Here is a 27,672-nt window from a genome sequence, read left to right as displayed (position 1 = left end):
GGTCAAGTCTTGGCAGGACCAAGGGTTTCTCCTCCCATTGGGAGCCAAGTACTTTTAATGGTAGAGCTATCTGACTATTTTACGACCTCTGTATCACACTAACATAAGGCTAATTTAAATAAACAGTATCCCTTATGCCTAAGTACAGGTTGGGATTGTTACCTTCTCACCCGGGTTGCTGCTATAGAACATCACACATGGGTACAACTCTGCTGCATCCACATCTTCAAAGGCTAATTTGGGTTCCTAGAGGGTGACAGAGAAGAAGCAAAGGAAACTAAAGTTGCTTTTAAAATTGATACTATGTAGCCACATTGAAATTAACAGGTTCTGAGATAGAACAAAAGATACTAGGGCCATACATACATCAACTGCCTTCTATCCAAGGCACCGGTACATAGAATATACAATCCTAAACTGTTTGCTTGGTATAAAAATATTACTTGATCTTACCACTTTTCTATAAGGTTGGCACTGATAAAGAATTTTAAGAGGAAAATAAATAATATATACACTAAATAACCAATACTTGATAATTTGAGTGGAATTTAAATTTGGGGAAGAAAAAAATTATAATGTTTGCGAACAGTTTTCAGTACCTCTCCATTTTTCCCAAAGGAAATGGTCCTGGCTTCCATGTCTAACACACAGGTAATGAAATCTCCTTGAGTAAAGCTGGACAGCGTCAGAGTCTGTTCTCCATTGTGATAGAGGTTACCACTGTAAGCTCTATAGAGCCACATGTCTGAGGTAGTGCGGTGATTAAAATCATGTACTGGCCAGCGTGAGACTCCAACACATGTACCCTCATTACCTCTATTTTCCTTCACAATATAAAACTAAAAACAGAAAAAGAAAAACATAATTCATAATGTTCATTAGTACTGAAATAAACTGTGCTATTACTACTTGAGACTTGGAAATATGTTTATAAATAACATTTACACATTTATGGAAACATATTAACTTTCTTTTCAAAGAAGAACAAAAATGAAATAATTTCATCAGTTTGTAAATATTTTATAAGGCAAATTTATTCTTCTTATAAATATAAATAATAACCCTTGGTACCTATAACATTTAAAGTAAACAATTTTAGCTTACAATTTAATTATGGTGCTGTGGTAATATTTTAGAAAATTACTCAGTCTTTTAATACATAGACTTTGTGACTACTCTTTTTGTACACTTTATTCAAAAGGGATGGAAACTACAGGGGCTATCACCTTCCCTCCACTCTCTAAAGGACTGACTCAACCTCCTACCTAGGATGCTTGCCTCTGACCTGTGTTCATTCACTTTAGGTATGATCAGCTTAATTCTATAACCCTGGCCTTTCTCCTGATACATAAGACATTTCCAAAAAATTGGTATTTCCAAGGCTCTCTGTGTGTGTGTGTGTGTGTTGTGTGTGTGTGTGTGTGTGTGTGTGTGTACCTAAATATAAATATACCCTATTTAGTCTGTATAATGTTACTTCTATGCAAGTTGTCAGGGCTGACTGTTTGGTATTATTGGTCATAATCAATAACTAATTGGTGTGCTCTCCCCTGGAGAAGACTACTTCTCTTTTATTCAGCATTTCTTAGTTGATTCACCATTTCTGTAGTTGTTTGTCTAGGGTTAAGGCCTTGTGAGCTTTCCCCATTAACAACCTTCTTTAAAAACTAAAAGTACAAAACAATTACTAAGAACTCTCCTTACCTTCCACTGATAGCACCCAGAAGTTACTCCAGTTGATGCTAATCCATATCCTTTTCCTCCACTGCCATGAGTTAAAATCTGTCCATTTTCCACAATGCAACACTGAGCCTTCTCTGGATCAAAAGAGACTTCTTGTATGGGGAGATTTTCATCCTCTTCCTCCAACTCTCCTTGCTTCTACCAGAAAGGCAAGTGGGTGAATATTTGAGAGTAAACAGATCTCTAATACATTCCTTGCTGTTACTTCACAACTATCACATATCTACTGGTTTTTAGTTTCTGTGCAAGACAGTAGGAAACAGTGCCTACAAAAAGCTTATTATTCATTTAGGGTACCTGGAGACTAATCAAGTCAGTTACATAGTGAGACAGAAATCCAGGGTCGTAATTCCAAGGTTTTTGTCTTCAGTAACAACTAAGGTGGGGAAGGAACAGAGTGTGATGGCACTAAGGATGTTATGTTTAACATTCTAAGTATAAGCTGTCTATTAGGATATCATTCAAGTGGTAAATTAATGGAAGATAGCATTTAAAATTTAAGTATCAATGGCACAGAGAATAAGGTTTCTTTAAATATGGAAAAGGGAAAAGGTGTGATAGTTGGGGAATGAGAATGGGGATTATGACTACTAGGTCACACAATAACCCAACACTTAAATAGAGAAAGAAAAACATAGAAGAATTAAAGATCATTTTCTAAGGTAGAAGGAAAATTAGAAAAACTGTGAAATCAGAAAAAAAAAAGCTAGAGGTGTATATGTATGAAGTAGAATCCACTTTGGAAGATAATTCAGTGGAGCCTCATGGCCACAAGGATGGGTACACAAGAGAACAAGAATAAGAGATGGACAAAAATGCAAGCAGTGGATCCTCTATATCCCAGGTTCTACATCAATTCAACAAACCACAGATTGGAAATAATTTTTTTTTTAAAAACCAGCTGAATTGGTACTATACATGCGTGGACTCTTCTCATTAAATAGAAAATAAGGTATCTATTTTCTCTTTACAAGAATTTGCACTGTAGGATGTATTGAAAAACCTAGAAATGATTCAAAGTTTACAGAAGAATTGCATGAGTCATATATAAACAACATACCATTTTATATATGAGACTTGAACATAACTGATCTGGGCAAGCATCGATAGTCCTAGAACCAATTCCCATCGATACTGAAGACCTACAAATGCACTGCCATTACTTTATGGGTTCTGGCATCTTGCTGGATGATAAGCAACTGGACTGAAGAGATGGAAAGAAGTAGCTGAGGAGCAGGTTACTGTAGGGTGTGTAGGACCACTACTGCACAGGCATAAGAACTGCTAAGGCTGAGTGCGCTCAAACCCCAAGAATCTTAAAATCGAGAACAGCAGAAGTGAAACCATTTCCTACCTGCTTCTGTACCTAATCTGGAACATGTAACCATGACACATGACTAAAGACCATGGGCATTCAGTCAAGAAGCATAACATGTGGAGTTCTTCTCCAAGCTAGTGAAGTATATAAAAAGGCTTGAGGCTTCAGCCAATGACCTTCCCTTTCTGCAAGAGGTATATAATCTCTGGTTCACCCTGATAAAGTGTATGCATTCACATCCACCATCAAATAAAGCAATAGGAACAAGTAAGGATCCTCTCAGAAAGCTGCTTCATTAAGGACTATCATGGGAAAAGCCTTCGCCTTAAAGAGCAGAGTGTAAAACTCCAGAGAAAGGCTTTCTCTCTTGCAGCCCCTCTAATAGCCTCAGCCCTAACTCCCACTCAGACCCAAATACTGCTCTTCCTGGACTCTACCTCCCCTTCTCTGCCTGGTATACAGCTGCTAAGGGGAAAGGTGGACCTCAGACCTCCAGTTCTTGACTCTCTCTGGCAGTACATCTGCTGTGCCTGGGTACCCAGAAAGTCTGTTCCAGACTTTGCCCAGAAGAGAGGCAGAATGTTATACAACAATTTACTCCTTTGAGAAGTGCAGTAGCAAGGACAAGAGGGACAATCAAGAAGGCTTCATAGAAAAAATATGATTTGAGAGACGAGGATGAGAAAAGAGCAAAAAAGGACACAAAGAGAATGTGGAGCAACTTCTACAGCAAGGCCCCTCATAGTAGGACCTTACAACCAGAGACAGAGACAGGCACTATGGTATCTACTTCTAAGGCCTAAAAACACCTTTTGAGGGAAGAATCAATTACCTGCAATTTTATTTCTTGTTCTTTTTCCTTTATTTGAATAGCATGTTTGGCCTGAGCAATGGGAGTCTCCCACATACAATCCGACAGAAGGGAAAATAAGCGTTCAACAACCTGGTGTTTTAAAGGGAAAGAATGATAAAATTTATAAAGAGAAATGTTATACATGTTTGAGATATCACATACTGTAATATTCAATGGGACAAGAAGATTGATTGTACTAATATACAAAAGCTATGTCTGGTAGTTTTATGTGAAATACTTGTAAAAAATCGTCAGCTCATTACAAAATGACTTGGTTTTCTATCTCCTTTCTAGATACAGACATTTTTCAGTTTTACTGTCTCACACATTTCTCTCTCTAAAGGCCCAATCTAAGAAACTGTAGACTCTCCTTTTGACTTTAATGTATACTCTACTCCTCTACTTCTTACACCTAACAACTTATTTTCTTCCCCTTCCTTAAAAATGAAGGATAAAGAAAACAACCTGAGAAGTAGAGACTATGCTATTGAAAACAGACACAATTACAACTCGAGACTTTAGTAACTGTCACTTTTGGGTGAATCATACTACAGATGTAAAAAGTATTTTCCAGCAACTTAAAAACTACAAACCTGGGCCATTTGGTCATCCTCTACACCAGATTCACAAGCAGGTAGCACAGCCTCAAGGACATGAAGAGCAAGGAGCCTCGTTCTTAAGTTACCAACCAGAGGAATGCCTGGGGACACAGCAGATATGTCTTTCTGGTATCAATGTGACAGGCATCCAGAGTTAAGATTAACTTCAGATAAAATTCTTCTAAGATTACAAAGCAGTTTATAAAAGAAACAGATCTGTATTTTAAACCTATTGTCACAGTCTGGACCCAGTCTATGCCTATTAATATATATATATATATATATATATATATATATATATATATATATATATATATATATACACTTCATGGACAGATTCAATGCACTACAACACTGAGTCAAAAGTACAGTATACATTTCATATATATCAATCCTAAATTCAGAGTCTGAATTATAACTGAGTTTAATGAGCCAAGAGAGGCTCAAATAATTTAATAATTTGACCAAAACTCCATACATCAGTAGAAGTCAAATTTTTAAAATGTCTGTGAGACTCTAAAGCCCAAGCATATGTTTTCATTCCCTTGCTCTAGTTCACCTGCCATTTTACAGCTTAGTAGGTGTCTGGGTTTTTTAAGTGTGTGTGTGTGTGCCTGTGTGTGTCTGTGTGTATCTGTGTGTGTCTTTGTGTGTGTGTGTCCGTCTGTGTCTGTATGTTTGTGTGTCTGTGTCTGTATGTGTGTGTGTGTGTGTGTGTGTGTGTGTGTGTGTGTGTGTGTGATAGTACCCTTTACAATGTGCAGGAAGCAGTTTGTATTTTTCTTATGTTAGAAAAGGTAGTGTGTAAGTATGTATTCTTCTTATAGACATACCTTATAGATTAGGTGAAAATAAATGTCTTTTATGCTTTAAAAACATGATATAAAGTTCATGTCATTAAAGAAAGCTGTAAGTTATACTAGTTAATAAACATTGATAGAGTATATTAATAACATTAACATATAATAACCCTAACATGGAATACTATGTTATAATTCTACAAGTTTTAAACACATTAGATAGGGATAATGAAAACATTCTGGAAATGGATGGAAAGGATACAACACTATGACTATGCTTAATGCACTGAATTGTATACTTAAATGGTCACATTTTAGTTTTTGTTATCTACATTTTTAATCAAAACTATGTGTAGCAAAATACTATCAGTAACCTTTAGAAGAATACCAGACTTTTAGGCTGGAAAAAGGATTGAGATTATTATGCAGAGCTGCCATAGCCACCACACAGATACAAGTCACAATCAAGGCAGCTGGAATCATGTCATGCTAGAGGAAACATACAAATTCAGATCTGACTTGACGACAATCTAAAATGTGAGGTCAGGCTCAGTAAATTATATACTATGCACATCTTTTCTAACTTTTAGTACATGTATATAAATCTGAACGAACAGGGCAAAATTCTCTAGATGAAATCATAATTTCTCCAGCACAACTTGGCATTATTACTTCTTTACCAATTGCTATCTCAAAAACTGGCATTTTAAAATTGGCACCAAATAAATATATAATCAAAAATCAAAGAAGAAAAATTCTTGAAATCAAGATCAAGCATCCAGTGTTCTTAAAATTACCTTAATAAATGCATGCAATACACAAAAATACTCTAAACAAAAGCAGCAGACATACCTGAAGAACACTTCTGAGATGCTATATTTAGAAGCACTTCTGTCCATTTGGGGGAAGCCATCTTTGATTGAATTGCTTTTGAAGACACAACTCTGCGAAGAAAAACTAAAAAATCCCCTAGATGGAGTTCAGCTGCATGTTGTTTCCTAAGAGCAGCTGAAAAGTGAAGAGATAAGTTTACATTTTAATTGGAAGGCATCAGGCTAAGGTTTATCTTACCCAGCTCACACTTTCATTACATTAAGTACAAATCTAATTCCCAATCTAGGTTTTCAATAGGTTACCAACTTTTGAAAACCAGAAAATGGGAACAAGTCAAAATTTAAATGAACCTGGAATGAAACATCTTTATATGTATGGATGAGAAGCATAAGCATGCTAGATAGAAAAAACACAAACACACATCCTTTGCTATAAATCCCTTTCACATTTACTTCTCCCAGGACAGTCCCAAGGAGAGGAGAACTAGAAGCATGCTAGTGAGGCAACTAGATAGAACAGAATGCCAGTCCTGAGGAAGAACATATGAGCATCTACAATAATCTGGAGACAAGTATCTACAGTGCTACTTACAGAGAGATTCTGGAATCTCCACTAAGGAATACAGTGAAAACTCTGTGAAAGGGAAGAGTCCTCTGGAAAGGGACATGCTACACTGACAATAGACGGCCAGTAATCAAGCCTCACAGGAAGCTGCATCCAGCAGAGCAGATTTCTGTCTGCTGTGATGTGTGAACAAGACTATGACAGAACTAAACTGCTGGGGAGAACTAGAGAGGAAATAAGAACTACTTTACATCTCCTCCAAACAGTACCTTGTCTCCTTATTTAATACAAAGCTTTTTTTATAATATTAATCTGAAGAACATACAGAATTATCAGCCTCTCCTATATATCTCTGTCTCTCACTCCAACTTGTCCCTGTACATTTTTTCAAGAATCCAATTTTCTGAGGAACCTCCAGACTGATTTCCAGAATGGTTGTACCAGTCTGCAATCCCACCAACAATGGAGGAGTGTTCCTCTTTCTCCACATCCTCGCCAGCATCTGCTGTCACCTGAGTTTTTGATCTTAGCCATTCTCACTGGTGTGAGGTGAAATCTCAGGGTTGTTTTAATTTGCATTTCCCTGATGACTAAAGATGTTGAACATTTCTTTAGGTGCTTCTCAGCCATTCGATATTCCTCAGCTGTGAATGAATGCTTTGTTTAGCTCTGTACCCCATTTCTTAATAGGGTTATTTGGCTGTCTGGAGTCTAACTTCTTGAGTTCTTTGTATATCTTGGATATCAGTTGTAGGATTGGTAAAGATCTTTTCCCAATCTGTTGGTTGCCGTTTTGTCCTGATGACAGTGTCTTTTACTTTACAAAAGCTTTGCAGTTTTATGAGGTCCCATTTATCGATTCTTGATCTGAGAGCATGAGCCATTGGTGTTTTGTTCAGGAAATTTTCGCCAGTGCCCATGTGTTCAAGACTTTTCCTCACTTTTTCTTCTATTAGTTTGAGTGTATCTGGTTTGATGTGGTGGTCCTTGATCCACTAGGACTTAAGCTTTGTACATGGTGATAAGAATGGATCGATCTGCATTCTTCTACATGCTGACCTCCAGTTGAACCAGCACCATTTGCTGAAAATGCTATCTTTCTTCCATTGGATGGTTTTAGCTCCTTTGTCAAATATCAAAAAGTGACCATAGTGGGTTGGGGATTTAGCTCAGTGGTAGAGCGCTTGCCTAGGAAGCACAAGGCCCTGGGTTCGGTCCCCAGCTCCGAAAAAAAGAACCAAAAAAAAAAAAAAAAAAAAAAAAGAAGTGACTATAGGTGTGTGGGTTCATTTCTGGGTCTTCAATTCTGTTCCACTGATCTATCTGCCTGTCTCTGTACCAATACCATACAGTTTTTATGACTATTGCTCTGTAATACTGCTTGAAGTCAGGGATGGTGATTCCCCAGAAGTTCTTTTATTGTTGAGTATAGTTTTCGCTATCCTGGGTTTTTTGTTATTCCAAATGAATTTGCAAATTGCTCTTTCTATCTCTATAAAGAATTGAGTAGGAATTTTGATGGGGATTACATTGAATCTGTAGATTGCTTTTGGCAAAATGGCCATCTTTACTATATTAATCCTGTCAATCCATGAGCATGGAAGATCCTTCCATCTTCTGAGATCTTCCTCAATTTCTTTCTTCAGAGAATTGTAGTTCTTGTCATACAGATCTTTCACTTGCTCGGTTAAAGTCACACCAAAATATTTTATATTATTTGGGACTATTGTGAAGGGTGTCATCTTCTTAATTTCTTTCTCAGCCTGTTTATCCTTTGAGAAGAGGAAGGCTACTGACTTGTTTGAGTTCATTTTATACCCCGACACTTTGCTGAAGTTGTTTATCAGGTTAAATAGTTCTCTGGTGGAACTTTTGGGGTCCCTTAACTACACTATCATATCATCTACAAATAGTGATATTTTTATTTCTTCCCTTCCAATTTGTATCCCCTTGACCTCCTTTTGTTGTCTGATTGCTCTGGCTAGGACTTCAAGTACTATATTGAATAAGAAGGGAGAGAGTGGGCAGTCTTGTCTAGTCCCTGATTTTAGTGGGATTGCTTCAAGTTTCTCTCCATTTAGTTTGCTGTTAGCTACTGGTTTGCTGTATATTGCTTTTACTGTGTTTAGATATGGGCCTTGAATTCCTGATCTTTCCAGAACTTTTGTCATGAAGGGGTGTTGAATTTTGTCAAATGCTTTCTCAGCATCTAATGAAATGATCGTGTGGTTTTTATCTTTCAGTTTGTTTATAAAGTGGATTACAGTTCCTCTTCTAGGAAGCCTTCTTTTCTCCCTTGCATAATATCTACATCAAGTAGTTCTAGAATAAATTAGAGCCATATGGAGGTGCATATCTGTACTCCTGGCATTCAGGAGAAAAAGAGTGAAGGATGATCATAAATTCAAGGACACTTTGGGCCTGGAGACCCCTAATATAAAGCAGGTTGATACAATCCTTTGAAATAAAGATTACACCTTCTTTTTAATTATGTATTTTAGAAGGATCAGAGGTTCTTTATATGTAAACAGCCTGATTCTGAATGACTAGCCATTGATGATTTTAGTCTCCTTCCTAGTCATTTTCCAAACTGGGACCTCTCCCTAGGACAACTAGAAGGGAACAGACATGTGCTTGATCTGTTGTCATACATGCTAAGACCTAGTCATGGAAAAACTGTGCCTTTTTTTAGTAAATATTGAAGGATCCCAACTTTTGTTGTTTTCTTAAATAGGGTACTGTTGGCCTGTAATTCATGTTTTTCTCTGACCTAACCTCTCTGGTGGGAATTCTAGGTATGGGCCAGCACATCCAGCTAAGGATACAATTATCTTGGGGCTTTGTAGGCTAAAAAGTAACTTTATAACTTGTTATATAGAATAGCCAATGAAATGTTGACTTTGATTTGGCATAGTCTCATAGGAAGAGAGATAAAACCAACTTATATTAAGTAGCTGTTTTTCTGTCTGATACATTTAAATCTAATTGTCACTGGAATATCATTGACAAAAACAATTTAGAGTATTTTATTAGGAAAATTAAAAGGAAGATAATTTTCCCCCAAATGTCCATAAATCTTGGAATGCATAAGAGTTAATAATTAGTTGTTTTTTTTATGTGATTTTTTTTCTTTAAAAAAATACTTCTAAAACAGTATTATAGAATTCCAGAAACACTGTTCTCTGTATGTGTAGAAGCACAGACTGGCAAGAACCTGGTACTTTAATAGCTTTTTATACCCCAGTGGATCTCAGAAAAGGAAGAGACAGAGACACTTTGCTTTTATTAACCATTTCGTGAGTCTGCCTAAGCTCTCTGAGTAAAGATAATTCCATACACAACTAAGGGAGGAAAAAAATCATACCACTAGCTTAGGCTAGGAAACTAAAACGCTAGTTCTTAATCAGTACCATACTCCTACATTCTGACATTCAGATAATTCTTCTGAGTCTCTTGTACTGTACCATATCTGCTCACACGTTTGCCTCTACCATGACCCTATGTCAATAACAACAAAGACAATGCTTTATCATTTTGCATCTGTTCAGTATATTCTATTTCCCCCACATAAGTCAGAAATATTAATAATGGTCTAAATACCAGTTAATTATGAAAATATTAAATATTAACAATCACCAAATTTTCACTAAATTATGTGCCAGATAATGTTCTGGGCTTACATGTATCAAGTTATTTAGTCCTCAAAACAATCTTCACAAAGTTGGCTCTGATTTTATAAATGACAGAACTGGGGCAAAGAAAATGAAGTAGCTTAGTCTTTTCCATCTGTCCATCTAACCAGAAGGGACTTTTAAAGGGCATTGTGAGAATGACACATGGTAACTCACAATCCTTTTGAAATAATGACCAATTTTAGACCATCATCCTCATAATTACATAGAAGACACAGGCAGTAGTTCTACTGCTTCATACAGAAATTCTACTGGAAACAACTGCCTTAGTTGTATTTCTTAGGGCTGTGATAAGACCCTGACAAAAGTGGAAGCCAGTGCTCTCTGTTCTTGAAGTTCTTGTTGCTGTGACTTCTTGGATCTCATGGACTCGACCTGGAATAGTGAGCCAAATAAAACCTTTCTCCTCTAGGTTGCTTTTGTCAAGATATTTTACTGCAACTGGAAATGCGGCTAAAAAGCCATGTTTACTATACAACAAACAAGGTACACAGTAACCAAACATTATATTGGCCACGGGTAAGGAAGAATTCTGTTAGTTCAGTTCTCCTGATTATAATCCAGTTCCCAATTCCCAAAGCCCTACTCTCAAGGAACCAGTCAGGTCAGGATTATGGTTAGAGGTTTGTTAGAATTAAATAACTCAAAGGACATCTTAGTCTTTCCCTAGATGGCCTGGAGAAACTGGTCACTCAAAATCTAGGTCCTTATAGTCAAGGCAGCAAAGAGGCTGAACCTTGTAAGGAGCAGGAATAACCCTAAGCAGCATCAGAATGAGTAGAGCACAGGAGGCTCAGTCAGATGCTCATATGTATATATAGAGAAAGGAGGTTGCAAACAATCAAGAATCCTTTCATATCACAACAGAAAGAAGCCAATATTCTTACCATATGCACACGATGGAGACACAAGTATCTACACATAATGAAAAAACAAAAAGAGCTCATACTACCTCTGAAATCTCTCTTCTCAGCTTCTCCACTGGAGTCAACTTTTTTGTCTTCTTCTTCACCCTCTTCCCCTTCTCCAAAAGAGGCCATAAATAGTACACCAGTTTGGGACAATAAATTCTTCAGCTGACTACAGAGTAGATCCAACAAGGACTGAACTACTTTGGGGCTCAGTTTATCAGCATAAGTTCTATGTGAAATAAAAGGAAAAATTAAGAATAAGAATATAAAAAAGGATAAATACTGTAGAAAAACAGGCCCCACCTCATTCTCTCAAGACCTTTCTAATATTTACCCAGTGGTGATGGCTAGAATCTGGAGCAATCTTGTACTGGCCACTTTCAAAGCTGTGCTAAGCTGGGAAACTCCGGTCTTTGGCAACAACTGCAGGGGCTGACCTAACATGGTGTCTGTCCCACATAACTGTGACAATACATTCAGCAGACCAGTGGAAATTGCCAAAGAAACATCGACTGGCTGATAATGAACGCTGAGGGCAAAAACTGTAACCAAAAGAAGACGTTGCTGGGCTTCTAAAAAAAAAGAAAAGAAAGACAGTTGAGATTTCTTCTAAACTAAATATTACTAAAATAAGCTTCTCCAAACTATAAATAGTAAAAAGTCATATTCAATTTTCAAGTATTATATTGGTCTATTACTATTAAACATAAAATAAAGACGATTCTCTACCATACCGTCAGTCCAAAATGTACACTCTTCATCTTTATTTGCAGAAATATTTACTCACCAATGTGATGCTTATTTGCTTGAAGGGCTCTCTCCAAAGTAGCAGACAATTGCTGATAAATCTTATGAACAGCCACCTGGATTTCAACCTGAATATTTCTTTTTGCTGCTCTGATCCCATCCTAAATTACAGAGTTACTTTTAAAATCAGCACAATGATACAATCAATCACTCATCTAATCCCAACTGTATGATTCACAAACTTGAACAATGATAGATCTTTTCAAGTAATTTAAAAACTTTCAGAATTTTAACCTCAGTCATATATATCACCAAGCTCCAGACCGTCCACCCAGCTCTGTAAAAAGATAAAGAACTGCATACAATGTCACTCATACCACTTACTTGATAGTGATGCAATCGGCCACTCTCTCCTTTGGCTCCTGTGTATCCAACAGTGCCTAAACCGAAACACCCTGCCAGAAACTGCAGTCTCACAGACGTGAGCAGGGTGGATGACTGGAAGCCTGAACTTGACCTGCTTCCTGTCAGCAAGATGTTACCCTTTTCCTCCATGCCAGACAATAGAGTGAGGATCTGGTGAAGTGCCTCCAAACGAAGCTTGAAGGAAAAACATTTGAGACTCTGTCACTAAACTCAAAACATAAAGAATTCTGTATGCCACAGCTAATATGTTATCTAGAACAAAGAAACAAAGAACAAAGAAAGTCTAACATTTTCTAAGAATGAAGCATTTTATTATTACTGTTTATTAAAACAAAATGCATCTAAAGCCTCCTTGAGGATATTTTAATATAAAAGAAGCCACATATACATTGGGAAGAGTAGATTTGGGTTGGTTGGTACTGAGGGCTGAACTCAGGATTTAAAGTGCTCTACTGCTAAATAATATACCCCAAGTTCCTAAAGAAGTAACTGTAGGGCTTGGGAATTTAGCTCAGTGGTAGAGCGCTTGCCTAGCAAGCGCAAGGTCCTGGGTTCGGTCCTCAGCTCCGGGTGGGGGGGGGGGGGTGAGTAACTGTATTTATTCTAGATGAATCTGAGAATTCACTTTCTATCTCTGTGAAAAATTGAGTTGGAATTTTGATGGTGATTGGATTGAATCTGTAGATTTTGGTAGGATGGCCATTTTTACTATGTTAATCCTGCCAATCCATGAGCATGGAAGACCTTTCCATCTTCCAAGGTCTTTGATTTCTTCAGAAACTTGAAGTTCTTGTCATACAAATCTTTCTCTTGCTTGGCTAGAGAGTCACATCAAGATATTTTATATTATTTGTGCCTATTGTGAAGGGTCTTGTACCCCTAATTTCTTGCTCAGCCCATTTATCCTTTGTGTAGAGAAAGGCTACAAATTTGTTTGAGTAAACGTAATATCCAGTCACTTTGTAGAAGTTGTTTATGAGCTACAGGAGCTCTCTGGTAGACTGTTGGGCATCACTTATGTATACTATCATATCATCCACAAATAGTGACATCTGGACTTCTTCCTTTCCTATTTATACCCCTTTGACCTCCTTTTGTTGTCTAGTTGCTCTGGCTATATTGAATAAGTAGGAAGAGAGTGAGCAGCCTTTCTTGTCCCCGATACTAGTGGGATTGTTTCAAGATTCGCTCCATTTAACTTGATGTTGGCTACTGGTTTGCACTATGTTGCTTTTAATATGTTTAGGTATGGGCCTTGAATTCCTGATCTTTCCAAGACTTTTAACATGAAGGGGTGTTGTATTTTGCCAAAGGCATTTTCAGCATCTAAATGAGATGATCATGTGGTTTTTTTTACTTTGAATTTGTTCATATAGTGGATTACGTTGATGGATTTCCATATATTGAATCATTCCTACATTCCTGGGTTGAAGCCTACTTGATCATGGTGAATGATTGTTTTGATGTGTTCTTGGATTTGGTTTGCGAGAATTTTATTAAGTGTTTATTAAGGGAAATTGGTCTGAAGTTCCCAAATTCATCTGGAATAACAAAAAACTGAGGAGAGTGAAAAAAAGTCTCAACAATAAAGGAACTTCTGGGAGAATCACCATCCCTGACCTCAAGCTCTAATACTGAGCATTAGTGGAAAAAAAACAGCATGGTATTAATACAGAGACAGACAGGTAGATCAATGGAATAGATTTGAAGACCCATACACCTATGGTCACTTTATCTTTGACAAAGAAGCCAAATCCATCCAGTGGAAAAAATAAAGCATTTTCAACAAATGGTGCTGGTCTAACTGGCCGTCTGCATGTAGAAGAATGCAAACCGATCCACTTTTATCTCATTGTACAAAGCTCAAGTCAAGTGGATCAAGGGCCTCCACATAAAACCAGATACAAACTAATAGAAGAGAAAGAGGGGAAGAGCTCCGAACACATCAGCACAGGAGAAAATTTCCTGAACCATTGGCTCAGGCCCTTAGATTAACAATTGACAAATGGGACCACATAAAATTGCAAAGCTTCTGTAAGGCAAAGGACACTGTCATTAGGACAAAATGGCAACCAACAGATTGGGAAAAGATCTTTACCAATCCTACATCCAATAGAGGGCTAATATCCAAAATACACAAAGAACTCAAGAAGTTAGACTCTAGAGAACCAAATGACCTTATTAAAAAAATGAGGTACAGAGCTAAACGAAGAATTCTCAACTCAGGAATCTTGAATAGCACCCTAAAGAAATGTTCAACATCCTTAGTCACTAGGGAAATGCAAATCAAAATGACCCTGAGAGTCTACCTCACACCAGTCAGACTGGCTAAGATAAAAAAAACTCAGGCAACAGCAGATGCTGGCAAGGATGTGGAGAAAGAAGAACACTCCTCCATTGCTGGTGAGATTGAAAGCTGGTAAAACCACTTTGGAAAACAATTGGACACTTCCTCAGAAAGTTGGACACAGCACTACCTGAGGACCCAGCTATACCACTCTTGGGCATATACCCAAAAGACATTCCAATATGTAATAAGGACACATGCTCCACTATGTTCATAGCAGCCATATTTATAATAGCCAGAAGCTAGACCAACCTAGATGTACCTCAATGGAAGGATAGAGACAGAAAATGTGGTACATCTACACAATGGAGTACTACTCAGCTATTTAAAACGATGACTTCATGAAACTTGCAGGCAAATGGATGGAACTAGAAAATACCATTCTGAATGAGGTAACCCAGGCACAAAAGGACATGCATGGCATGTACTCACTGATAAGTGGATATTAGCCTGCAGTAGATAGGCACAGCCCTCAGTTAAGGGATGGGGTCACCCACCCACCTCAAAAATTTTAACCCAGAATTGTTCCTGCCTAAAGGAAACACAGGAACAAAAAATAGAACAGAGACTGAAGGAAAAGCCATCCAGAGACTACCCCACCTTGGAAATCATCCCATCTGCAGGCACCAAATCCAGACACTATGGCTGATGCCAAGAAGTGCTTGCTGACAGGACCTCTGAGAGGCTCTGCCAGCACCTGACTTATACAGATGCAGTTACTCACAGCCAACCATTAGCCTGAGCCTGGGACCCTAATGGAAGAGTTAGGGAAGGACTGAAGGAGCTGAAGGGGATCACAACCCCATAGGAAGAACAACAATATCAACTAACTAGAGCCCCTAGAGCTCCCAGGGACTAAACCACCAATCAAATAGTATAAAGGATGGGTCCATGGCTCCAGCTACATAGGTAGCAGAGGATTGACTGCCTTATCTGACATCAGTGGGAGGGGAGGTCCTTGGTCCTATGGAAGCTTGATGCCCCAGCATAGGGGGATGCGAGAAGGGTGAGGCAGGAGTGGGTATGTGGGTGGGGGAGCACCCTCTTAGAGGTAAATGGGAGGTGACTGGGAAGGGGGACAACATTTGAAATATAAATAAATAAAATAACCAATAAAAATGTAAAGTTTGGAGATTAGATGTCAAGGTCACACTCTTCTGCATGTTGGGCATTCTTAGGAAAGTTAATGAACTTATGAGTCCCAGTTTCCTCAAATGTGAATGAGACTAATAGTTCTGCATCTAACCTACTCAAAGAGCTACTATGAAGCATTCAAGATTCATGTGAAGAGTTCAAATCTACATAGCTTTATAAGTACAAGTAGTAAGATTACGTAGAATAAATATTTTTTAGCTCCAGAACCAGAAATACTTCTCCATGGTCTGTCCAAGGCTCACTTGTGTTACTGCCTCTATCTTCTTTACCCACTATTGGACTACCCATCACTACAGTGGCTCAGCCTACCCTTCTTTGAAAAATAAAAAAAAAAAAAAAAAAAAAAATGAGCTGCCGCTGCAGAGAGCCCCTGGGCAGCACCCCACGAGCGAACTTGAGCCTCGGGACCACAGGTAAGACCAAATTTTCTGCTGCAAGAAAGCTGCCTGGTGAGCTTGGGACACGGAAGCAGAATTTCTCTAGAACCGGGCACGTTCTGTGTTTACCGGAAGTCCCACACCCGCGGATCCCGGCCCGCAGCAGCTCTCTGCTCCCAGACCCGGTGAGAGAGAGACCCAACCGCCTGGTCAGGTGGGCACTCCTGAGGCTGCAGAGCGGAAGAGACCACCAACACTGCTCACCCCTGCCCACATCCCTGGCCCAAGAGGAAACTGTATAAGGCCTCTGGGCTCCCGTGGGGGAGGGCCCAGGAGCGGCAGGAACCCTGCCGGAGACACCGCCGGACCCTGAAGGAAACAGACCGGATAAACAGTTCTCTGCACCCAAATCCCGTGGGAGGGAGAGCTAAACCTTCAGAGAGGCAGACAGGCCTGGGAAACCAGAAGAGACTGCTCCCTGCACACTGATCTCGGACGCCAGAGGAAAAAGCCAAAGACCATCTGGAACCCTGGTGCACTGAAGCTCCCGGAAGGGGCGGCACAGGTCTTCCTGGTTGCTGCCGCTGCAGAGAGCCCCTGGACAGCACCCCACGAGCAAAAAAAAAAATGAATTTCTACTTTAAAAGTTTAGATTTACAGAAAGTTGTAAATCATTTTTATGTGAAGCAGTGATCTCAACAGTAATGACCATGATCACAAAATCGCAGCACTGATCATTAGCTCTGAAAAACACGTAGAGGATGCTCTACATGCAGCAATACCAACTACTCAGTCAAGATTCCATGTTTAACTGAGTTTTAAGACTTACTTTGCTTTACATATATGTGTGTATGCCTGAGTGTATGTATGTGGACCTTGTACACGCAGGTACCCATACAGTCCACAAGAGGGCATCTGATTCCTTGAATTGGAGTTATAGGAACCACCTAAGGAGGGCACTGGCAACAGAACATGGGTCCTCTACAGTATACACCCTTAATCACTAAGTCATCTCTCATCTCTCTAGCTCCAAATTAGATCAGGCCAGCCTGAGCTATATAGGGAGACTCTTTCTCAAGAGAAAATAGGGAGGAGTGAAAATGGAGAGAAAAAACAACAGATTAGATCTCAATTTAGATTCGATTCCCACAGTAATTATTACTACAATAAAGATGAGCAAAATTTAGACTAAAAAAATCAACCTCAGGATTAGGAAAATGGTCTGGGGGGCAAGAGTGTTTGCTCTGCAAGCATGATGGGATGAGCTTTAATCCCCAGCACTCATGTAAAAAGCAGGCCTTGCTGTGTGAATCTGTAACCCTAACATTGGGAAGTCAGGAACAGGTGAATCCGAAGAGCTCACTGTCCAGCTAGCCTAGGCAGCTCAATGGGCAATAAAGCAGAGAGCAACAGACAACAACACCTGACATCTTTCTCTGGTCTCTACATATGCACGACTGGGCTCACATACACACAGACCCATCTCACTAGTATACATATTTTCTTCCTTCTTTAACAAGTGATACAAAAAAAAAACTGTTCTAAAAGAAATCTCTTTAGCATTTCTCAGTAAATGATTTGTATATCTATTTTTATATAGCTATATAACTGAGGATTGAATAAAAGTTTTCCAGGCTAAAAGGTATCATGAATGGAAATTGCTCAAGAAGCCCTGAGATAGGACTGCATTAGTCTGTAATAGCACATAGTCTTCATTTTTCATGACCATGACATGTTGGAAGTAGTCTTTGTTCCTTACAAGGAAGTAACTTATAGGAAGTTCCTAAATTTGAATTTGCTCCTCCATCCCCTTCTCATAAATCGTAGAGTAGAGCTAGAGATTTGGAGATGACGGCTCCAGAGTTCAGTATTGTTGTATGTCAAGAATACATCATCTCCACATGACTTATTAATAGTAATATTCATCATGATTGCTTAAAGTTCTATCTGCCAGATTTCTAACATCATTCTGTTTTTCTCCTTCTCATATCCTATTAAAAGCAAGTTACTTGTTCAACCCACTAACAAGGGTGAAAGATTTCTACTAGAGGAAGGAATATCAAAGGATCTGTGGACAGGTTAAAACAGTCACTAATATTAGGGGCTTATTCTGTGACTATGCAAACCTCCTGGGTACCCTACATTTCTCATGGACATCTCTTCATCACTGGGTCTTTACTGCAGCAATCATTATTATGGGTATTTAATCACAAGTAGTTCCTGCCTTTTTCTCTTTTCCTTGCTTTTGTGATAGGGTTTTTCTCCTATGCAGCTCTAGCTGTCCTGGCATTGATTATATACCCTAGACTAACCTCAAACTCACTGCAATCCCTGTGGCGTCCTTCTAATGCAGAGATAAACGGTACAGAATGGAGGTTATGAGGGAAACCAATTTCAACCTTGCTTCTAGCAGAGGGAGGAATGTTATTTTGTTCTAAGAGACAAAAACTTTAAAACGTATTTTTATCTGGTTCAAATACGGCTGTGCTGCTTTCATTAAGAAAAGGATGTCAAGGTGGGTGCACACCTTCAGTTCCAGCACTCGGGGAGGCAGAGGCAGGTAAATCTCTGAGTTTAAGGCTCAGAGTCTACAGAGTGAGTTCCAGGACAGCCAGGGCTACACAAAGAAGACCCCCATCTCTAAAAAACAAAACCAACCAACCAAACATAAACCCAAAGAAATAAAGAAAAGAATGTTAGAAGCTCAAGTAGGGGCTAAAGAGACAGCCCAGCAAGCAAAATACTTATAGCATAAGCACAAAGACCTGAGTTTGGATTCCCAGTACCCATATAAAAGCTACACCTAGCAGCATATCTGTAACCCCAGTGCTAGGGTGGAAGTGAGGTACTGAGTCTACCCAGAACCCCAACTCAGAAGGTATCTTGCCTCAAAAAAACAAAAACAAAAACAAAAACAAAAACCAACAGCAAAGTTGGACCAACAAGATGGTTCAGTAGTTAAAGGTATTTGCTGCTGAGACTGAAAGCCAGAGTTCAGTCACTAAAACCCATTTGGTAGAAGGTGGGAACTGACTCCTACAAGTTGTCCTCAGAACTCTGTGGCAGATGTACTGTAAAGGACACCCAATTTAACCTCTAGACTCCACACATCTACACGCATTGTATAGCATCATTGTCTCTCTCTCTCTCTCTCTCTCTCTCTCTCTCTCTCTCTCTGACACACACACACACACACACACACACACAGAGAGACAGAGACATAGAGAGGGGGTATCAAAGAGAAGGGCAAAGCTTTTTATAGAATTATACATTCAGTGGTCACTTTTGGTCTCCAGAGTTGCTTATGAAGAGTAAATACCCACAGCTTACCTCTGCCCTTAGCTGTTGCTGCTCCATTGCAATGATGGAGGCCTGGGGACTTGTAGACATACTTTCTTCAGGCTCCTTGAAACCTGGAGCATTCCCTACATCTCCACTCACAAAACTTACAACATTTTCAATCAATGTGTGAACTCCCAAAGACTTGGTAAGGTCAAAATCAGACTCAAAGGAGTAAGAAGAATTGTAGAACCAATCTCTGGTATGTTTCAGGCGAGTCCAAGAGTCACTCAGAGATTCTAATTGACTATGCATAGGACCTACATGAAAATAGGGGTAAAAAAAATTGTACATCAACAGCAATCAAGCAGAGAAGAGAACACATTCTCAGACTTCATGGAGGCTAAGCCAACTGGTGAGAAATGGGTATTCATGTTTGAACACATGCATGCATTAAGTGAATCTGGGCAAAATGCTTCAGTAAAAAAAACAAAACAAAACAAATGAACAAAAATAAACAAAGGTTAAAAGCAATGTAAGAAACTAAAGAGTAAGCCTTGTTGATGTATCAGTGTCCATGTAAGTGCTTTAGCAACACACTGCCACAAGAAAAAAAAAAAAAAAGGCAGAAGCTGCTCTCTAAACGCTTAATCAAAAATTCTCTCAAGTATCACAACACATCATTGCTCACAAGCAACAACAAATTGGCACTATTGGTAAAACTCAATCAAAAAGGAATTTCACCTGACTTAACATTATCACTGCAAAGGGAAGCCACAACTGCACAAAATGTCTATACATCTTCAATGAAACATTAGCAAAAATGAATATACAAGGGCAAGCAGACTTACAAAAAGGAAACATAAATACCACTTTTGGGTTTCACTAACATAAGGAACTCTCTCACTACTTATCATGTGCATATTTACCTCAGGTTGTTAAGCTCCTACATAAAGGAAGGAAAGTTTTGCAAACAAGTAGTGTCTATTGTAAAATAGTAATGGTGTTATCTGCAGTTTGTACTAGCAGCTGTAATAGCTAAGATTATTTGCTTACTGATGAGTATTTTTTAGGTTAAACCTTCAAACACCAAATGTTACCATGTTAGAATACTAAAATAGCTTTCTAAGTTACATGCCAAGTTTAGCTTTAAATAAGACATATCCATATCCAATTCATATACTTTGTCTTTAAACATCCTTAAGTTTGCTTTATTATACTTTTGGTTCATAATAAACCCTCTCATCATTGTTCTATGTTTGGCCTGCTTTTGTATTTATATATTTATATTATTATTGAATATAAATATAAAACTGACAAAAACTTGTATCAATTTGTTTTCTACCTAAATTTTTACTAATCTGAAGCTTAGGCTTATTATTCTCTTCCTTTTACTGCTATTGAATTTTGTCTTACACTTACTCTAAAGACAGATAATGTTTAACTGTGGCTATTATTTTGCATAGGCATGTATTGTGCATTTTTGTGGGGATATAAATACCTGTTTGTTTCTAGATGCTCATAAATGTTTATGCACCTGAATAAAGCTTGACGTAGGGTGTCTTCCTGGATTATTCTCTATTAACATGTTGCTGAAGGGTCTTGCAATGAGCCTACCACTCACTGTTTTGGCTAGGTAGCTATCTAGCTTGCTCTGAGGATTCCCCTATCTCTGCCTCCCTTGTGATGGGGTTATAGGTGAGCTACTAAGCCCAGCTGGTCTTCAGGTAGTTCTGGAGTTCTAAACTCCAGTCCTTACACTTGCATAGCAAGAACTCTGATTCAACCACACAGCCCCAGTTTTAGCTATTTTTTTTTTACATTCTAAAGAAAGTATTATTTATATAATCACTTTAGACATATTCTTTTTATATAATATAATACTGCCAACATAAATCAAAATTACTATGTGTAGCCAGGATTCATTTCTTTGGTTGCTATATGATATCCTATTACAAAAACATACCAACTTTTGTATGAGGAATTAATTTTAAGGTATTCAACAAAAATACTTATGAAAAGAACTGTACTTGTTAAGTTATATCGGACAGAAAAGTTTGGAAAGATTACTACTTATATACTAGTGGATGCAGAGGAAGAAACTCTACTACAATATTGAGCATATAGTCTTCCTTTTTTTACTACTACACTGGTGCCAGTTAAATCTCAGGGCTTTAAAATCAGACATGGAAATTCTTAATATGGAACTAATATTATAAACTAATCCTAATCCTTATCCTTATCATGGTAAAAATCCTTATTAACATGGAAAAAATAATTCATATACCAAAGAATATATGATTTAAGTACCTTTTATATTTTAATGAAATATTCTCTTCTCAAAAGCTTCTGAGGGTAGTGGTGTGTGTGTGTGTGTGTGTGTGTGTGTGTGTGTGTGTATGTGTCTGGCTGGCTGGCTGTGTTGGGGGGATAGTAATGGATATGTGGTGTATATGGAGGAATGAGTGCAGGCTAGGACCATCTTGAATGTCTATCCCTTGCCTTCAACTTTGTTTGAGATAGAGCATCTTGGTTTTTGCTGCTGTGTATACCAGACTAGCTGGCACATAAGCTTCGAGCTATTCCCATCTTCCCTTCCTTCTTGCCATAAAGTGCTGGGAATATAAGCATACAGATACTTCAGCTTTATGTGGGTTCTCAGGACCTGACCACAGATCTTCATAAGTACATTATCCACTGAGTCATTTCCAAAGCCACAAGAATTCTTTTTAATAGAAGCTCCAGGACTGGAGATAAAGTTCCACATTAGAAAGCTTGCCTAGTATGCACATAAAATTCTGAACTCCATCTCTAATACAGAAGAGAACAATCTTTAGTTTTCAGCTTTATGGAGACGAAAGATATGAAAAAATTCCAACTTGTATGTATAGCTTTCATATAATATAGAAAAAAAGTAGTATCTATGGGTATATATTATATTAAAATATTTTTTAAATAAGGAAAAAATTTAAACAAAGACACCCATTTCTCATTTTCTTAAGCTGTCCAAGTTGAAGGGCTGTACATGACTTAACCACTGCACTAAGCTTATTTTAGTTAATACAACATTTCAGAATACAGCAGTTTGTTCTTTTAACACATACAAGCTACTTTTCAGAATAAGTCCCTAATATCCACTGTCCAATGTTAGAACCACAGAAATGAAAGAAACCTGAAGGACTATCTATGTCAGTTTCCTCAACTAAGACAGATGAATTTCCCAAGTAGCAACATTGGTTGGTTCCTTAATTCTAAGTGAAATAGGTTCATAGATTCCTGTGATTTAATAACTCAAAGCTCACAAATCCATGGAAATTCCAATTGCTTGGTTACTTATATAAAGGCTCAGTCACTAATCTACCCATAGTGAACCGCCTTTATATACAGAGAAATATTCCATGGAATTATTGGACATGCCCAAACTGAATCCCTTCTGAAAGCAGGAGTCAGCAAACTTTTCTGTCATATGTCACATAGTAAACAGTCCAATGGTCCATAAGGTCTCAGCCACAATTGTTCAATGCTGCTATTGTAATAAGAAACAGATAAACAAATGAGCACAGCTTTATTTCAATTTACCAAAATAGTGAGAGGTCAGACCTAGCCTACTAGATGTGATTTGAAAAACCTTAAAGGATAAAATTATTGGGTACATGATTCAAATAAACTCCTTATGAATAAAACATAAAATCAGGAAAAAAGAAAAGGCATGATGCACACCTTTAATCCCAGCAATCAGGAAGCAGAGAAAAGAAGATCTCTGTCAGTTCATGGTCTGCCTGGTCTACATGTATCCCAGGCTAGCCACATGGTAAGAGTACTCTCAAACACAACACAACAAAACAATGGAGGCCAAAAACTTAAAGATAGGGAAATGAGACACAGAATTTTACTTAAGACAAAAACTATTAACTTTAGATTGTTCTGTGTTGTTTAATCTCAAAATAAGTAAGCAAGCTAAAAGGGGAAGGCTTCTACACCTCAGCTGAGATGAAGGTCAATGCTGACTACTTATTAACTCAGAGGTGACTTTGAGACTGTTTACTTGTCCTTACAAACTTGGCTCTTAAATGGAATCTTCAAAATGAACATGGCTGAGCTGCAATACATACTTTATAAACCATAAAATATGTAGGCAAGCTAAAGGGAAAAAGTTAAACATGCCATCATGTACTTGCTTGAAGCTCTTCTTTTTTCTGGGGCTCAACTGGCCAAAAAGGAGTAAATACCCTACCACATGAGAATCAGAGACAAAGGGAGAAATTTGATACAGAAGATAACATTTACATTCTTTATGCAACTTGAAATGCACAGATAAAATAGCATTTCTCCTAATTTGCTACACCATGAAACACACATAGATAAATGTATCCAGCATTACTTCAGCAATAAAATGCTAACAACACTGACAAAGGCCTGAGGGATGGGACTCAGCTACACTTAACCAGAAGGTTTGCCTAGTGAGGCCTCTGCGACTGCTTCTTAAGTTGTTGAGAGTCTACCCCTTTCACCATAACAGCTCATCTTACAAAGGAAGCAGCAAGCACTGGGAAAAGGTATTATCTTTCTGTAAATAATTAGTTCAATCTGCACAATCACAGCAAATCTTTTAAGTATGTGTCAAATACCAAAATATCAACAGTTTTTGCTTTGTTGAGAATTTGATAAACTTATGAATAAATGAGTTCATATCTGTGAAGTACTTATAAATAATGCTTAGTAACGATGAGCAGTTTATAAACTTCTGAATATAAATTTCACTTTGTCCCTAAGGAACTTGCTTCATCTATTTCTTTTTAATAAAATGTACAGGTTGTTTTTAATTCTAGAATTTTTTTGTTTGGTCTTGCTATGTTGTCTGTAACTCTTGGAGTCAATTGACCCTTTTCTGCACCACCACCACCCCTCCAGTCCCCACCATACAGCTGTTACAATAGAAACTTCTAGCATAGAATTTAACATTAACATCTCTGAAGATGAACACGGTGATCTGGCAAAAGGTTATATGCTCCCATTGCTTTGCACTTTCCACATTTGCTTAGATGACAGTGAAATATTAGCCAGAATTAAGGGTTTTCAAAAGAACAATCATGTTTAATTAGCATAAATTTTAATGTCCCTATTGTCAAATAATGAGTGAAGTACAGGTGATAAACCTTTCAAGATTTAAAAAAAAAAAAAAATTGAAGGGGTTGGGGATTTAGCTCAGTGGTAGAGCGCTTGCCTAGGAAGCGCAAGGCCCTGGGTTCGGTCCCCAGCTCCAAAAAAAAGAACCAGAAAAAAAAAAATTGAATATACACTGATCATTAATTATCATTTATTCACACATCCAATTTTAATAAACAAAGTATAATTAAAGCTATTGTTTCTCTTGTTCCTCTTAACTGACTTTCAGAAAGTGAGGATCACTAAGACCAACAAATAGAAAAGCTATTTAAGAAAAAAAATCTTGTATTTCCTCCTCAACTACTTGAAATGAGTAAATATGCATGTAAAAGAATCCTCTTTGGCTAGATATTTATTTGTTCTCCAAAGTACAGGTCACAGTTGCACAACAGTTTGGTGAAAACAGTTCTCATACTTAACTGTCCTAGACAAGATATGCATTTTAAAGCTTATGGAATCTGATTTAGTTTGACAAGTGAATAAGAATAAAAAATACTAAGCTACCATTTAAAAGCAAAACAAAATACACACTTCCTCTAGTGTGTGGTCCAAGGCTAATCATTAAATATTTAAGATTTGTAAAAATTTAGAACATGTATCAATGTTTTTAAATTTTTTAATTAAAGATTTATTTCAAAGTGTTTATGGGGTTGGGGGGAATCTGTGCACATGAATACCAGTGATTTTTCTGTTGTTGTTGTTGTCTGTTTTGAAACAGAGTCTGTCTACACAGCTTCACTCCTGAAACCAGTGACCTATGAGGGCATGCGATCCTGTGGACCTTGAGTTAGAGGTTGTGAGCAACCTGATAGGATGACAGGAACCAAACGGTAGTCTTCTCCAAGAGCGGTATATGCCTAAACCATGGAGTGATCTCTCCAGACCCTCCTACACTGTACTTTCAGTGTTTTTGAAGAAAGGTTTCTATTATAGTGAGTAAAATCTATAAAGTATGTATTTTTATTATTATTAAAGTCTAGGATTCTGAGACAAAAAAGTAACTTTTTTGGATTACATTCCTAAAATAGTAACTCTTTAACTTTCTAGTTACTTTATTGTCATCCCTAGGAATAAAATAAAGGGTAAACTTACTCCCTGGGAACATTAAAACAGAAAAATTGACATGATAAATTGGTACCACATTAAGTGATTTGATAAAATTTCAAATAATCACTTTGCCTCCATATTATAATTTCCCAAATGAGTAGCTATTTAAAAAATTCCATAAGGGTCTTCTTTATATGCTTTTCTGATTTAAAAACAACAACAAAAAAGATAAATTCCAACAAGAAAATAGTGAGGTGCTAGTACTATCTTGAGATTTTTAAGGAAGATTGTTTGTCCATACATCAAGTTAAGATTAATGACTTGAATAATTTATATCTATTTAGAGCTAATGTTATAGGTGAATTACACATAGCTTTAGGATAAAAGCTTTGAAAAACTGTCAATAGGCAACAATTCTAGGTTATAATTTTAATACATTGTTTCACAATTAAAGTATGAGCTACTCCATACCATTCAAAGATAAACTCCTTTCCTTTATTTAAAAGATACTTCTTTCACACTGGCATAATTAGGGATTAAATATCAAATGTATACTTCAAGAGCAATATAAAAGTTCTAAAAGAAAAAGTAATAACTACAGCCAATGGACCACCACTAACAAACACAGCTATAATAGAATATTTCATTAGCAAGGTCTCAAAGTATAGGTTAGCTCCCTTCTGCTCCTCAGTAAGTCTACAGCTGTTCATTCCCTGGAATCAATAATCCTGCAATGCTCTAGCACTCTTACTACCACTCCTGAGTCCCAGGACAACAGGCAAGTACCATCATGCTCAGATTCAACATGGAACATCTAACAATATTCACCTTACCTAAACCAGCTAGAAAAGTAAGTTATGTTCCAAAAAATTGATTGAATTTTCAATTTCCGAAGTATTTTAAATAGAATGTATACTGTACATTACATTAATATTTTAATAATTTTATCTTATAACAATTTTATAATAAACATAAATCATAAATATAAACTTAGAATATTATAACAAATACTTTTATAATAATAAATTTTCTTTTATATCATAAATAACTTGGTTTTATTTTTGTTTTGTTTTTAAGAAACCCAGAACCTTCGATACATAATAATTTCAGGATCTTTCAATAAAGAAAGTATCAGTTCTAGGCTTTAATAGTCCCAATATTGCAGTAAATTTTATTCTACAGAAGTAGAAATGTTTCTTCTTCTAAGTGTGTGTGTGTGTGGGGGGGGTGTATTTATTTTAAGTATATACTTAGAAAGTATATATATTAGAAAAATTATATATATAATTTTTTAAAATCAAATAGCCTATGATGATTCTTTCCCACATTCCTAATCTTCTCTACTTTGTAGGGTTTTGTTTGACTTTGGTTCTTTTTACATATGGGGAGAAGCTTAAAAACACTGAGAAAGGGTTTCATGTTGAAGAATAGAAGTTTGATATCACAGAAACAAATTTTCTTCACAAACTTTTAGAAAACAGCCACTAGTGACAATTCTTAACATTTTATATTTTTAAAAAACTATTATACACATGGTTTTAAATCAAAGTATTAGTTAATAAGAGACTATTAATATTTAAGTGTTTTCAGTTACCCTTGGATTTCTATTATCTAAAGTCACTGCTCTTTTCCCCTTTGTCAAGTGTTAATTGATACCCATTAAGACAGAGCTACTAAGAAAAGACTCCAGGTAATCCTATAAAACTGCATGCTATATAGTAAAAGAACAAACAGGGAAGGCAATGTAGAAACTTTTACTTGAAGGTGTAGGTATGTGTGTATTAGGCAACTTCATTAGTGAGCCAGAGAGTGGA

The 27,672-nt window shown here is 37.3% G+C and overlaps 1 protein-coding gene and 1 long non-coding RNA gene across 15 annotated transcripts in view; one reads left to right on the top strand and one right to left on the bottom strand.

Annotated features, from left to right (window-relative positions):
• Positions 1-27,672, bottom strand: part of Herc1 (HECT and RLD domain containing E3 ubiquitin protein ligase family member 1) — a 169,001-nt gene that overhangs the window by 69,665 nt on the left and 71,664 nt on the right. For 7 of the 14 annotated variants that reach the window (XM_063265523.1, XM_063265529.1, XM_063265525.1 and 4 more), the window contains 12 exons: positions 23,810-23,875; positions 19,697-19,965; positions 12,446-12,661; positions 12,102-12,222; positions 11,649-11,886; positions 11,356-11,543; positions 6,166-6,321; positions 4,508-4,614; positions 3,894-4,004; positions 1,705-1,881; positions 600-839; positions 163-246 (listed from right to left, as the gene is read on the bottom strand). In XM_063265523.1, coding sequence (XP_063121593.1) covers positions 163-246; positions 600-839; positions 1,705-1,881; positions 3,894-4,004; positions 4,508-4,614; positions 6,166-6,321; positions 11,356-11,543; positions 11,649-11,886; positions 12,102-12,222; positions 12,446-12,661; positions 19,697-19,965; positions 23,810-23,875 — 1,973 coding nt within the window. The remainder of the gene's footprint in view (positions 1-162; positions 247-599; positions 840-1,704; positions 1,882-3,893; positions 4,005-4,507; positions 4,615-6,165; positions 6,322-11,355; positions 11,544-11,648; positions 11,887-12,101; positions 12,223-12,445; positions 12,662-19,696; positions 19,966-23,809; positions 23,876-27,672) is intronic. The other 7 variants (XM_063265524.1, XM_063265526.1, XM_063265528.1 and 4 more) reach the window with 3 other exon arrangements.
• LOC134480197 (uncharacterized) lies at positions 1,093-25,808 on the top strand. The gene is made up of 2 exons (XR_010054424.1): positions 1,093-1,304; positions 25,530-25,808. It is a non-coding gene; the product is annotated as an uncharacterized LOC134480197 (long non-coding RNA).

This window comes from Rattus norvegicus, chromosome 8, assembly GCF_036323735.1.
Source record: "Rattus norvegicus strain BN/NHsdMcwi chromosome 8, GRCr8, whole genome shotgun sequence".
Taxonomy (NCBI): Eukaryota; Metazoa; Chordata; class Mammalia; order Rodentia; family Muridae; genus Rattus; species Rattus norvegicus.
This window is presented reverse-complemented; position numbering and strand designations above follow the sequence as displayed.